General features: G+C 38.0%; 1 protein-coding gene across 6 annotated transcripts in view; it reads left to right on the top strand.

Annotated features, from left to right (window-relative positions):
• TCERG1 (transcription elongation regulator 1) overlaps window positions 1-12,464 on the top strand; it is a 34,936-nt gene that overhangs the window by 16,972 nt on the left and 5,500 nt on the right. For all 6 annotated transcript variants that reach the window (XM_080400629.1, XM_080400628.1, XM_080400630.1 and 3 more), the window contains 7 exons: window positions 1,028-1,188; window positions 2,034-2,100; window positions 3,181-3,316; window positions 4,283-4,372; window positions 5,110-5,228; window positions 7,292-7,442; window positions 11,806-11,970. In XM_080400629.1, coding sequence (XP_080256755.1) covers window positions 1,028-1,188; window positions 2,034-2,100; window positions 3,181-3,316; window positions 4,283-4,372; window positions 5,110-5,228; window positions 7,292-7,442; window positions 11,806-11,970 — 889 coding nt within the window. The remainder of the gene's footprint in view (window positions 1-1,027; window positions 1,189-2,033; window positions 2,101-3,180; window positions 3,317-4,282; window positions 4,373-5,109; window positions 5,229-7,291; window positions 7,443-11,805; window positions 11,971-12,464) is intronic.

The raw sequence follows: 12,464 nt of genomic DNA, 5'->3' as shown, positions 1-12,464 counted from the left end.
TTCCCCATGGCCCGCTACCGCGGGACTGAAACGTCAGTCCCTGAAGCCACCAGGAAGGTTACTGGGTAGTTAAAACCAGTAATAGTATGTGAGGATGCTGTTCTTCTATGCTTCTGGCTCAAATAATGTTGGATTTCTCCAGCCAACACTGTTCAGGCTGTCCCACAGCTCACGATGTTCAGTGGTGTGTGTGTAGCCTTTGTACCACACACTAACTGCAGTCCTGTGAGGTGTGTTACCAGTATAGATTTCATATCCCAGTTTCCTTCATCTGCCACTGATTCCTTCTGATCTGGTATGAAATACTGGCCAAAAAAATAAAATAATTAAAAAAAAAAATAGTCTTGGACTTCTTTTGCCTTGGGGAATTAATAGGTGCTGGCCAAAACAATCCTTTATTTTTTTTTAATTTTTTTTTTTACTTGGCATAGATACTCAGCAGGTGCCTGTGTGTATAATGTCATGATGAGGTTACTCTTGCTGTAATGTATGTAAATCATCTTGGTGTGCTTGGATGACCAAGGTAGAAATCTTACTGATGGAGGAATAATGTCTTAATATTTGCAATTCAGCCATTGATGCTTTTTTATTAATGTTTGATGTTTAAAACTGCCTCCCTTCAAATTATCTCTGTGATTCTTTCATCCCATCATTTATCCAGTTCTGGCACGATCATTAGGTTGCTTTTTGACGTCTTTTGCAGGGCATTGAAGCGATGAGGTACATTTTATCCCAAAATCAAATTCATCTGTCTGAAACATTTTTCTAGAGAACTGAGTATACTGCAGTTCCTGATAAAAAGCATTTCTAAAATTGCATTTCAGATCTGCTAGCAAAGAACAGCAATAATTCAGTGTCCTGTTCAGACAGTAGGAATGTCTGGTAGTTGTGCAGTGAGTGTAACCTGGGTCTGTCTGTGACCGTTGTGCTTGTGAACAGTCTTTGAGTGTGGTAACAGAATGAATGAAACAGAATGAATGAAACCAACAGTCATACGAGACTCCCTGTCTGACTGTTCGATTTCTAGGTGTGTGGTGTGGACCGGCGATGAGCGTGTTTTCTTCTATAACCCTACCACTCGCCTTTCGATGTGGGATCGACCAGATGACCTAATTGGAAGAGCTGATGTGGACAAAATTATTCAAGAACCTCCTCACAAAAAAGGAATGGAAGAAGGAAAAAAACTTAGTAAGAGCAATCGTACTGCCTTCTTGAGAAGTCTGTATATCATTTATTGCTTATTTTGTGTTGATTTCCAAAGCTAGCAATATTTGAAATAAATGAGAGAAATGTAAGGACATACTGAAAAATTTATATAGCTTTGGAATTGAAGAAGGCTGGTGGGAATGCAGGTTTATAGAGTCCTTTGGGGAGAAAATAGTCCATTGAAGAAAGTAGATACTAACAAGGTTAACTTTTCTCTAAATGCCAACAGGCTGAAAAAAACTCCACGTTTTTACTGACTTAAAAAAAGGGACTGTGTTTGTTTTATAAGCAGGAGGAATTCAGGGGCCAGAAAAGATTAATCATAATATATGAAGGGCTCTCACAGAAGAGGATTTAACTTAGAGAACATCAACTGGAATACAGTTTTGGAAACAGCTGCCAAGAGCAGAGAAACATTCAAGAAGCTGCTGAGATGAGACTTGTCTCTGGCATGAGTTCTAGTAAATAGTCCTGGGATGACACATGGCTTGGTAGTTGGAGGAGAGCAAAGTGCATGTACGTAATCAGCAGGTCCAGATGTGCTTCATTAGACTGTTTAGCCTAATTAAGGGTTTTTTCCCTTAATTCCCCTGGGAATAAGAGGTCAGTGTTTGCCATTTTAAATGCAAAGTTGGCCACAAGTCTGTTAGTCCTGCTGCCACATTCAGATAGTGTTATTCTGAAAGTGACTGAAAACTGTATGTCTGTCTTTGTCAGAATACATTCTTGCTGCATGTGTTGTCCTCTGTTTTTGCACAAGGCTTCATTTGTAAATTACAAACTTTGCATAAATACAAAATCTAAAGTATTATTGAAATCTGTTACAGTTAGAGAAGAGCATGAATCTACAGAGGACGCAAATGAAGACGAGCCTATTAAAATTAAAAAGCGCAAGTAAGTTTGTGTTTTTGATACTAAGTGGTCTGTGTTGATAAAGTTTTTCATCTGAGCAGTGTGTATTCCTGTCGTATTCGGCAGAATACAGTTACTGTATCCAGCGGTAACTGATAGGATCGCTGAACACACTCATCAGCTTTCTGCTATTTTACTTTAGTAGCTCAAGTATTTGATATCTCTCTGAGATAGCTGAAATTCATGTGTAGCAGAAATAGCATCTCCTTTGGAAATCATTTGAAATGGAAATAAATGGTGTAAGTTGGTGAATCCAAGGAATATTTTGAGTGCAGTTTATCTTAAATAGTTTGCTTCTGTAGCTTGCTTATCTAGCTTGTTGATTTCTGTGCACAAGATTTTGTTGCCAAAAATGCAGCCCTATAGACTTTTCATAGTGATTACTGTTTTCACTCTGTTATAAAGGTTTGACAATTTTGCATAAGTCTTTTGGTCTGTATTGCCTATTGGAAGTGATACATGTCACTTCACTATTAAGTTATGTACACAGAGTGTTCTAAAAGTAGTTTTACCATTTTATTTGGTTTTGCATACTTTTAGGGATGATCATAAAGTTGTTGGCAGTTAGAGCTTTGAGTGTGTTTGGCATGAAGTGTCTTTGCTCTCTTAGTAAACGTAGATCAACAAGCAGCACACTTTTTTCCAGAAATGCTTTGATGGATGAATGTATCACTCTCTTTACGGCACTTTCTGTTGCTCAGTTTGAACAACTCCCTTAGCCATAGCCTTCTCACGGACCTCATGGTCTTGAGTGGGAGATAAGAAGATTTGTGCGGTTAACGGAAAATCTGTTGCACATCTGGCAAGACTGCTAAATACAACCAGAATGTGCCAACTTCCTGGAGTCATTTGGCACCGAAGTTATTGAGAATATTTTGGTTCTTGAGCTCTTTCAGTATGAAAGCATTCATAGCCAAGCCTCAAAGAATGGCTTTCATGACCTCTGAGCCTGCGCTTCTGAGGTAACGGGTTATGTCCATCTTGTGCTGGTGCAGTTCAGTTTCTAACCTCCAGGATTAACACATTACTTCTCAAGTTATACTGTATGTTTGATTTTTTCAGGAAAGACGATAACAAAGACATTGATTCAGAGAAGGAGGCTGCTATGGAAGCTGAAATTAAAGCCGCTCGAGAGAGAGCCATTGTCCCTCTGGAGGCTCGGATGAAGCAATTCAAGGACATGCTTCTAGAAAGAGGGGTCAGAGAAATCTGTGTGTGTGAGAGATGGAGGGGGAGGGAAGGAGGGTTTTGGGCAGAGGCCTCAATTCTTAGCAAATTCAGAACCTGCAGTGCTTTATGTAAGGAAAACAATCTCACCCTTCCTCTGAATAATGGATGCATTTGGCACACAACTCCATATTTCAAAGAATATTACAATTATAGCAAAATTTTGATTTCGAAGTAACTGAAATTAAACAGTATCAAGACAGATTTTTGTTTTTACTTTTTTGTAAGTAATTACCTAATTGAAAGCTGCCATTGCAAATAAATAAGATACACAAACTGTACACATCCTTAATGTTTTTGGAAATGTTCCTACATGAGAAAAGCAGTAAATTCCACTGTAGCCTGTATGCTCTTATCGTTAAATGGGAGACTTCTTGCTTTTAGTTAACAAAATTTGAACTCTGCTTGATACCAGTCAGTTTTGATGGATAAGTTAGGCTATTAAAATGTAAGTTTATATAGTAACTTTAAAAAATGGAAGTGGTTCCAGCTGCCTGTGCAGCTTTTGTTTGGTTTCAATAGCTGGATTTTATGGGGTAGTTTTAATAAAACTTGTTTCAGATGAGCTCAAATGTGTTTAAATCTGTTTCTTTTGTAGCAGAACTGTTTACACTCATAACACTTAGAAAAAGTGTAAAGCAGGCATGGGATATGAGAACATAGAATCTCAAGGCTTTCTTCTGATGTACTTTTTTTTACCCTAATTGTCATACATAGTAGTAATTACATGTGTGTTACTATTTAATGTTCACAGCCAATTAGTGTTGAAACTTGGTATGGCAGCCTCCATCATCTATTAGCGATGAAAGCTTCAGAATGAGTTTGTTCCCCTCTCCATCAGATGTCCTGTAGTTTTCAAGCAAAACTGTACAACTTCTGTATATTTGAGGAAACTTAATTGTTAGTTAAAATCTGACTTTTTTTTTTTTAATTGAAGGTCTCTGCTTTTTCAACATGGGAGAAAGAGCTACACAAGATAGTTTTTGATCCTCGTTACTTACTTCTCAACCCAAAAGAAAGGAAACAGGTAAAAGAGAAGTCAGATTTACTCCCCATCTAGACACAGCTACTACAGGCTTTATCTAAATCCTCAGTCTGCTATTTTTGTTCTTCCTGACCTTCCAGACTAATCAGTGTTGCAAGGGATTTTTGTTATAATTAGGGTTTGTCCGGAAATGGAAGAAGCCAGCAAGAAAAGAAGTGAGTTTCTAGTTTTTATTTTTCCTGTGGTTGGAAGATCTAATATTTTAACACAGTGAAATTGTTGCTTACCTAGCTCACAAAACCTAAACATAACTATGATAATCATCAGTATCTCTTCAAAATATTGGCACAATGAATAAACTATTTTTTAATAAAAAAGGGGTGGGTGGGCTAAAGCACATATTTATTGTTAAGCAAGTTCTCCCTCCAGAAGCTTTTCTTCAAATGGATGTAGGCAAATGGAAAACTTGAAGACTACATGAGGTGTCTGCGGTCCTAAGCATACAACCCAGAAAAATTTTAACATAACACAAATGTGTAAGAAACTTCTTCATAGGTTTCAGGTTATGATACAGTACACTATACGTTCAGAGATTGGAGTAATTTGCATATTCAAATGCAAAGAGTCCCTAACCCTTCTTTCTGCCTTGTTTGTGTTGGCTCTCTGCTGAAAGGAAAGGAAATAGGAGAAAAGGAAAGAAATGGGATTTTTCCTCCCTCTTGCCTAGAGCTTATTGGTTTCAGGTTTGTGTTTTATGTCGGTGACTGGTGTTTCTGTAGGTATTTGATCAGTATGTGAAAACCCGAGCAGAAGAAGAGCGCAAGGAGAAGAAAAACAAAATAATGCAAGCCAAGGAGGATTTCAAGAAAATGATGGAAGAAGCAAAGATTAATCCAAGGTAGGAGCTTCTTTCTAGTTCATATCATAAGCTGTATTAGAATGAATTATGTTGGGTGGTATTAGGTAGATTAACCTCTTTCAAAATGGGCAGAGAGGAACCATCAGATATTGTTGAAATCTTCTTTTGCCTGCTTGCATTCGCCTAACCCATGAAATGATAGAGCTTGTGATTTATAACTATTTACATACTTTAAAGCATTTTGAAGAAGTCTCCAGCATGCTGTCCAGATTGTGAGAAAAGCCTCATGATCCACCACAAGTTTTCTTCAATAACCCTGTTTCTTCTCAAGAGTATTAGTAGTCTCTGAGAGGTACTAGGGAGATTTCTTCGGTTTGAAGGGGGCTGAAGGGATGTTTTTCTGGTTACAAAGTATGTTAATAGTAATATGGTAGAATGTTTGGGTTGCTTTAATATAGAAATTACTATGTACCCCTCACAGTCAGACCTACCTGCAGTGATAATAGTGAGGTGAGGACAGCGAATGTGCTAACGTTCCAGACTCTACTGCTAGAATTGTTTGTTTCACAGGCTTCTCGCACAGAGTTCATGAAACGTGCTTATGTCACCAGATGAGCTCTAAATCATTCTCTTTCAGCATCTCTTGGCTTATCTGGCGTTAATTCTTTTACAGCGAAGTAACAACTCATTTGTTAAGCTTAATTTTTTTTTCAGTGACCCATTTTGGAAATCTGGTGGAAGCCAGTGTTATCTTAACTTCTAAATTACATCAAATCTGATTAATAACTTAAAACACCTGTCTGCTCACTTTATAAGGGTAACAGTTTCGACAGTAGTAGGCTGGGAAGAATGGAGGCATGGAAATGTTTTAAGAAAATGTTCATCAGTAATAAGTTTAACATACAATTTGGAGACTAACATGGACTATTATGTTAGCCTTGGTGTCCTCAGCTTCCAAGGTATCTCTGGCGTGACATATTGGGACTGACTCTTGTCTGATTATGGGTTGGGGTGGGAAAGAGAGTTCCAGCTGAAATACTGTCTTGTTTAATCTTATCCTTTGTCTTCTGGTTTCAGTGTTTGTCTAAAGATATTGCTGTACTTCTGTGAGTGCCAGACTGTGTTTTTTATCATCTCAGTCCAACATGCTCAAGAGTTTGTGTTCCACTTCACTTAAACAACTCTTGTTCTTCAATATAGCTGTACATACATTCACTTTCTAATCTTTTTGAATAAGCTACCAAATTATCTTCTTGTTTCAATTTACCCTACAGCAACAGTAGGCTGGATTTTCCAAGTCTAATTATTTCCATGCTGTGATGAAAACATTCGTATGATTATAAGTGTCTCACGTATTCTTGGGGCCAGATTTGCATCAGAGCTTGGAAAAAGCACAGTAGTGGTTTTTTTCGAGGTAAGTGGCAGTACTATATCTACTGCACAGATTGGAATCTGGCCCTGGAGGTGAGAGAACGGTCAGGGAAATGCTATGGAGATAATGGGTTGAAAGCCCAGTGTGGCTGCATCTGCCCATGGTGCTTAAAATATTTCAGCTCTGTGTTTGAAGATGAGGCAATGCAGTGTTCACTGTAGAAGGAAAAATCGATTCAGCCAGTGTCTTTTGTGACTCATACCAAAAGGTGATTTTCTTGGTGAACTCTTAGCATGGTTTGGCTGCAAGTGAATGCACATAAAATCTTCAGTTTCACAGCTGTGAAATAACCTGGACAGACTGGTGGCTGAACTGTTAACCCAGTCATGAAGATTTTTGTAGACAACTGAGGGGTTTTTTTATTTCTTCTTGGGTTGCATTGTAGGCTCTCTTCCTACACCTGCACTTTCTGCAGATAGCTGTATTCAAACAAACCAACCGACCAACCCCTGTAATCTCTAACAGTACCTTTCACGTGTGTGCCTAAACCTGACTCCTTTCTATATAGTTCATTGATCAAGCATCTCTATAGTGAGACCATAGGATGTTGTCTTCTTTTTTTTAAATTGTGCTTTGGCATGTACTCTAGCAGAAGAAATATTTCTCTGCTGAACCTGCTTCCCAGCAAAGACAGCTCTGCCAAATGAGTTCACTTGCCATTTTGTTGCAGAACTACTTTTAGTGAATTTGCAGCCAAGCATGCTAAAGACTCGAGATTCAAGGCAATTGAAAAGATGAAAGATCGAGAGGCCTTGTTTAATGAGTTTATCACAGCGGCAAGAAAGAAGGAAAAAGAAGATTCGAAGACCAGAGGTGAGAAGGTAAGGTGACTTTTTTTAGTTCCAGCAGTGTGAATGGTGCGAGTCTGAGTGAGGTGGGACAAAGCCAGTGCTTGGTTTCCAGCAAGCATTCTCTGAGACACAGTCCTTCTCTTTCCGTAGAGGTTTTAGACTGCAGACACTTCACAGGTGTCCCTTTGGTCCTTCTGAACTGATCGTTTTTAAGTTTGCAGGTACACTGACTTTTAGAGTATGTAGAATTCAACTTTACATTTATTTGTGAAGCTGAGTTTACTTAAATAATGACACTTTTTTTTCCTTTACCTAAGCATTATAAGTAACATTATATTTTTAACTGGAATAGTGCCTGATTACTATGTATTTCTTTTAAAGTTATATTATCGTGAAACATTAAAAGGAAAAAGATTCTTGTCCTGTTTGGCTGGAAACCCCAGATCTGGCTACTACCTACCTCTCTGTTCTCCAGTGGAGGCAGTAAGAATTTGAAATTCTCTGCAGGATACTCGGTTTAGATTTCAAACAGCTTCCTTATCTTCTCTTTCCATCTAAAAGCTAGCACTTTAGTGACTTTTTAATCTTTCAGTAAATATATCTTATGTATAAACTGCTGCTTATTAGAATTAAAGGTCAGCTATTAAAGATTAATGAATTCCAAATGTCACTTGACCGTATTGTCAATAGCAGGGAGCAGGCTTTCACTGCTGGGGAAACAGGCTGCTATGGAGGTGGCATCAGACATTACCATCAAAATATGCAGCCACTTACTTAAATGTCCCTGTGTGTTGTGTGAATGGAGAAAATAACCTCTAAAGCCTAATCATGTTTGACATTTTGAAGTCTGCAATGTTTATTTTGTAGTATTAAGTTATTGCAAATTTCACCTATTGAGAATGCATAAAGAAGAGAAAAATGCTGAATAACAGGTTGGGTGTAGGACAATTTCGTTATTAATAAAGTTTTGCATATTTTTTTTAATCTAGGTACTCTGGTCTAATTAGATTCTGTATTCAGTTTTTTTCAAATGTTGACTTATTGCTGATATTTTCAATAAATGTGATTTCAGAGAAGAACTGATGTAGTTCAAAATTAAGACTTACATACTGCATTTCGATTATGAATATGGAATTTTAAAGCATTCTTGCAGCTTAATAGTGTAGTTAAAGACTTTAAAAAAAGTAAATATTTGCTTTGTTGTTGCATGATCTAAAGTTGAAAATTTAGAAGGAGAGATTGTGTTTGTTTGCTTTTGAAATAATGTTTTTTCTCCAAAAGCCTTTTGTAACCATTTTATGTATTCTGTTTTATAACAAGTGGATAGACTTTACAGTTATGTGCTGTGCGGCCTGTCAATCAGTTCAGTCTGACAGCTGTCAATCACTGACACGCAAATATTATGGGATTCCCTAGTGAGGAAAGAATTGGTATCTCTGTGTGGTGACTTTAGCCTCCCGCAGTTCCGGTACTTTACATTTTTTTAGTTTTTTTCCTTGTGAAGTGATGAGAGTTGTACCTGCAATGTGTTAACTGCCAAAAAAAAAAAAAAAAAAAAAAAAAAAAAAGACTTCTAAATACTCCTGAAATACTTTCAGTCTTATTTTCCTTTGATTTTGAAAGTGCTTAAAACATAAAAGAAAATTTAAGGCATTTAACCTGAAGCTTTCTCAGTCTGTTTTAAAAGTCCAAAAATCTTTATTTAAGGAAGATCAACTTTACAGAAATCTTTAATGTAAGGGTGTTAAATTATATAATGTTTTTGATTTTGCTTCATTGAGTTATGGCCTATCGGATGGTGATAGAGTAGCCAGCTTCCCAGATGGTTGTTTTTATTCACGTAGCTAATTTTACTTAGTAAGTACAATGCTAATACTTCAGGTGACAGACCTGAGGAGGTACACGTGGGTTTGAGGATACCGGGGAAGGGACTATGAGCTGGCAGTGTCGACCAGGCTGCAAGGACGCCACCTTGTTCCATGTCCTTGAGATGAGCCATGCCAGCCGATGAGCCTGATGTCCCGTTTTACATAGACTTAATGAAATATTCAGCTGCAAACATGCTGCAGCCCACTGTGCTGATGGCTGTCTCATCTGTCCTGTATCAAGACCTCTTAACAGTTTCCTTGCTTAATAGTCTGCTCAGTGGAGCTAGTTACTTCGTATAGCTATACCTAACTTGCAGTGTCATAGTGCTACGGTCTTAAAAGATTATTCCTTGGTAAGATGTTTTTGACTCCATTTTTTGAGACCTTTTTGCTTTTTTTTTTTTTTTTTTTTTTTTTAATTGAAAACCAAATTGCAATACTTGTGCTTTGTGTTGCAGATGACTGAAGTTAAACCCATGCTCTAAGAGCATTAAAGGTTTGGAGATGTCATTTGTTTTTCTCAGGAGGGAATTGGCTGTACCCTCCTGGTTTTCTGCTAGGTCAGCTGCTGGTGAAGCAGTGGATCCCTCTGGCACCTCCTTCCAGCAGTGCAGGAGCCCAGGGGGAGGGAGGCGCACCAGGCAGGGTGTTGCTGGTGGCTCTGGCAGGAGCATCTTCCTGCAGATCGTGGTGGTGGTCTTGGGTCTGGTTTGGTGTTGCAGCAGGTAGCACGGTGCTTCCAGCAGTGTTGTGGGTATGCAGGCTTCATCCTGTGGAATAGATACATACATATATATGATTTGTGCAGAAACTTTGAAATACCCTTACTTTATAGACTTCTGTAGTAATGTCTGGGAATTTTTTAATTTTTAACCAATATTTCTAATGCCATGGCTTAGAAAGCTTCATATTTTTGATACTGCATGCATGTTTTAAGATGTTTTGAAACAACATTCTTAATATTACAATGAATAAACGGTTTGCTTAGCATTTTATTCATCTACTTTAAGAAAAAGTGATAGTGCTGTAGATCTAGAGCAGCTTCCCACTGGCACTAACCAGTTGTTTTCTAATCTCTGCTTGCTTACTATATTAGTATCTCCGCTGAGATAGTAAAGAAAAAAGCCTATAAAGCCTTTTATGTTTATGTGTTAATGTTGTGAAGAACTAAAATTATTGGTGGGCAAGGCTGCAGAATGTTGGTTCTGATCTTCATTTCATTCTTGCATTCTGCAACAAACCACATTTTTAGAGAACCAGGGTGTGACAGTTCTCTGGCAAGCCAGAGTTTGTTCGCCTGTCCCTCTGCTCGCTTCCCGTATGAACCTCCGTGTTTTGCAGCTAAACTGCTTTTGGTGGTTTTCTTTTTTTAAAGGGATGAAGAGGAGAGAGAAGTAGCAAAAAATGAATGGTCATCCCTTCTCCTAGGTTTTTGGCGTTTTGAATTAGTGTGCCATAAAGAGGGATTTTCGTTTTGCAGACCAGCAGGGTTTGGAATGCTGCGAAGGCAGCATGCTTGGCCTTGCCTGTGGAGTCCCTGGGGTCATTCCCTGGCACTTGGCGAGTGAGGTGAACCAGCCCTCGCCTCTCTGCTTCAGAGAAATGGAGGCTTAAATGCCAGACCAGACTTCTAAGGCGTAAAGTGGTAGAAATATGAAGGAGGAAATACCTAGGACCTAAAGTGCAGCAGGAACAGGGACATTGTCTACCCCAGGAAAAAAAAAAAAAAAAAAAAAAAAGATAAAGGCATAGTAGTTGCTCTTGCAGCTGCTGGTTCTGGGAGTTTGGATGAAAGCATGTTGGTAGTTGTCTCAAAATAAAAAAAACCTAACATGATTGATCCTCTGCCAGCCCTTTGTGATGGCTGTTATGGACAGAGTGCTGACACGTCATTTCCAATTGACAAAGTAGACTACATTTTCTTAAACTTTTATATAAATGTGCATATCAGTCTTAAATATAATTTACTTAATTATCACACATGGGTAATTCTTTATTGGTTAGATCCATCTTAAGATATTGCTCTTTATCAGCAGATCCAAGTATTTACCTCTGTTCATTGTACACTTGCAGGATGAATCCATAAATATTCATTGATTTGTCTAGAGCCTTGTTTAAAACTGCATAGCTTCTATGGTATTGATATGCAAAATGCTATAATGTAGAATCAGTAACTTGTTACTTTGATGTATATATATATAAAAGCTCAAAAAATAAGCTTAAATTGGAGTAAATTAATAAAAACTATTGGTGAATAATTTTCTAAATAATATAGTTCGTCTTAGATGTAGCAGATGTTCTTAATTTATCTGCTTTAGCAAAATTGTCCCAAGGGGAAGTGAATTTTAGATGTGGTTATGCCTAAATTCAGAGTTTTAGTGATTTCTCTAAATTGTAATGGTATGTAATATTAATATGCTTCCCTCTGTTGGAGGTAAGTTGACTCCTTTTTTCGTAAGAGCAAACTGTTGGGTATCAGACTATTTTTCTCAAGTATTGTCTTTCTGGTTTTGTCTGTAAAACAGATCAAAATGGACTTCTTTGAACTACTGGCTAATCACCACCTGGACAGTCAGTCTCGCTGGAGCAAAGTGAAGGACAAAGTAGAGACTGACCCCCGTTACAAAGCAGTGGATAGCTCTTCACAGAGGGAAGATCTTTTCAAACAGTACATAGAAAAAATAGCTAAGGTATGCATGGTGCATCCAAAAGTATAACTTCGGATGTTCTTTGGTCACATTCTGTTAACATGTGAAGTTACTAACTAGAATATATGCTTTAGTTCAATACTAAAGAGAATTCTATACTGTAGTTATTTGTAGAAGTACCCCAGAATGACAGCTTGAAACTTACGAGTTCTGGTGGTGCTGCTGTTGCAGGTGTTCATGGTATACGTGTGCATACACACACATGGTAATTGGGAGAATTTATCCAGCAGAGCAAGAAAGGCAGAGACTCCTGTGAAGCTGTTGGTTGTAAAAATGGCTGTAAAAGTCCAGAAGATGGGTACCATATTGATTACCTACCAGGGTGGGCAGTTTCCTTTGCTGTTAAGCTCAGCTGATATAAAAATTTCCTTCAGGGATATAGATGGCTTATACATAGTTCCTTCACTGGTGGTTCTGTCTTAATCCAGGATTCTTTTCTCTTCCAGGTGATTAATATCTGAGAATGTATCACTATG

The sequence above is a fragment of the Falco punctatus genome (genome assembly GCF_963210335.1).
Source record: "Falco punctatus genome assembly, chromosome: 8".
Classification (NCBI taxonomy): Eukaryota; Metazoa; Chordata; class Aves; order Falconiformes; family Falconidae; genus Falco; species Falco punctatus.
This window is presented reverse-complemented; position numbering and strand designations above follow the sequence as displayed.